The 2,234-nt window shown below is 42.4% G+C and overlaps 1 protein-coding gene across 2 annotated transcripts in view; it reads right to left on the bottom strand.

Moving 5' to 3' along the window:
• Positions 1 to 1,352, bottom strand: part of GRB14 (growth factor receptor bound protein 14) — a 46,560-nt gene extending 45,208 nt beyond the window's left edge. For both annotated transcript variants that reach the window (XM_018567855.1, XM_018567856.1), the window contains exon 1: positions 974 to 1,352. In XM_018567855.1, the coding sequence (XP_018423357.1) occupies positions 974 to 1,036 (63 nt within the window). In that variant the 5' untranslated portion in view covers positions 1,037 to 1,352. The remainder of the gene's footprint in view (positions 1 to 973) is intronic.
• Between the last annotated feature and the right edge of the window lie 882 nt (positions 1,353 to 2,234).

The following is a 2,234-nucleotide window of genomic DNA, read 5'->3' as shown; positions in this document are numbered from 1 at the left end:
CATGGTGCCGAATAATACCAATGTGTGCAACTCCTCAGAATGTGTGTTTTGTATACACTTGATTATCTTATGACGGAGACACAGACATATACATGGATGGTTTATTCCGGCAAAGGGGCTGTTAAATTTCAACTCCATACCTCAATCCTTTCAGAAACATTTGTCCGTAAGCCCCCAGTTCACACTTGTGCGATTTCCCGCACGTCTCCCGTCACACCACTATGAAGGTCCAGAATGCGTCCCGCTGCACTCCTTGAGACATGGGTACTGAAGTGACTGCGGATGGCGTCGTACAAATCAGAAGATGTCACCAGCAAACCGCAAGAATGTGTCCCAACGAATGTCTTTTTACTGATGCATATTGTCACAGCAAAAGCAACATTTCGGGGGCCACGCAGGGTCCCCTACATCATACTGACCCTGATGAAGGAGACCCTGAAACTTTGCTTTTGCTGTGACAATATGCATCAATAAAAAGATATTCATTAGGACACTTTCCTGCGGGGTGCTGGTGACATCTTGTTTCTCCCATAAATCTAGAATGCACAATAATGGAAATCACATTATTTTCTATGGCACCCATTCACACCTATGCAACATGATGAGTATAGAGAGTTTTCCACCACATTGCTGTTATCTATATTGAGACAGCTCCACAAACTCTAAAGCGAAAGCGTACCTGGATTATTACTTTTTTTTAAGTCATAATTTTGTATTGCCGTTTCAAAAATAGATAAACAGAAGAAAAAGTAAACACCAAACAGTATATCAAGAAGGTATAAGAATGCTGAACACAAATATATACAATGTGTACAAATGCGTACCTGGATTATTTTAAAATCTTTGTAGCTATCTTAAAACAATGTTACAGCCACATAGCACACACATATACTGTCTCGCAGCTCTTTGCAGTTCCTGCATTCTATCCTACCTCACAGTCATTGACAGAACAAGTCACACAGCAGTGCCCTACCCTTTTCTGGAGCAGCAGTGGGGTGATGGCAGGCAGTGTCACTCTCCTCGCACACAGGCTCATGTTTGCGCTGCCTTCAGCAGTTTACTCAGGGAATAATAGTCCAGGATATGCCGTCACGTCAGAATAGTGCGAAGTTGTTCTAACGCAGCACAGACCGAGGGGAAAAAAAAAAGAAAACTGTAATCCTAACTTCACTCAAAGCCAATTAAAAGGAACTGTGGGAGAGCACAGAACATGCAGCCAATCACAGGTTTTTCAAGGCTTCCCTTTCGTCCTTGGAAGCACAATCTGATACATTTGTTTATAATACTTAAGAAAAGCAGACAACGTTTGCTGAAAGAAAAAAAACCTTTCATTTCAAAGCCTCTATTGTCAGATTGTGTCGTGTTCGGGCATCTGAAGACTCGGACCAGCAGATGAATGTTTAACCTTTTCCAGGGAATTAAATGTTTTGCTGATTTGAGAAATGTGTGACCCAGCAACTGAAAGTTGGGTGCAAGGTTTATTCCATAACTAACGCAGAGTGCAGGAACCAGGGCACAATTAGGAATCATGGGGCCCACCTGACAGGGCCCACCCTGCGTTATTCCCACAGTGTAGTGCAATTAACGCACACTACCAAGCAATGCACCTATCATGCGTCAGGTGCATTGCCATTTATTTTCAGAATTCAAGGAAAAGTCACCCGCAATCCACGGTCCATTGTGCAAACGCCTTTTATTAGGACACTAAGCAATCATAGTGATATAGGGCTAAAAGCAACGTTTCAGAACCGTAGTTGGTCCCTTCGTCAGGAAGTTCAGCCTATTCATTTAAATCACACTCAAAGAAGTACATGCACCTTTTTAAAAAAAAATCTCATCATACCAGAATGCATGGTAACAGGTTACCGTGCATTGTGATGTGATGCAATGCACATGCAACGACTATATATAATGGCAGCGCAACATGTGATCTCATGCAATGCGGGATCGTGTGCAGGAACGCATGCTCTCCCGCATCGCAGATCAAGGGCTAATTTAGACATAAGTACAAGATGGATCTAAGTGGTTCATCTGGCACTGCAGTTGGCATTTATCACATTTGCTCCTTGCATTGGTTTACTGAATAATCACAAGAGTGGACTGGTGAATAAGCTAAATGCAAATATACAACAGAAACATTCTGCAGTTGTTCACCGTTATAGGCACACAATGACAGTAAAGTCAGCTGACACTCAGTAACTAGCTTTCACAAGGCATTAACTGCTTTTTATGAG

Source organism: Nanorana parkeri, unplaced genomic scaffold (assembly GCF_000935625.1).
Source record: "Nanorana parkeri isolate BGI_ZX_2015 unplaced genomic scaffold, ASM93562v1 scaffold1105, whole genome shotgun sequence".
Taxonomy (NCBI): domain Eukaryota; kingdom Metazoa; phylum Chordata; class Amphibia; order Anura; family Dicroglossidae; genus Nanorana; species Nanorana parkeri.
This window is presented reverse-complemented; position numbering and strand designations above follow the sequence as displayed.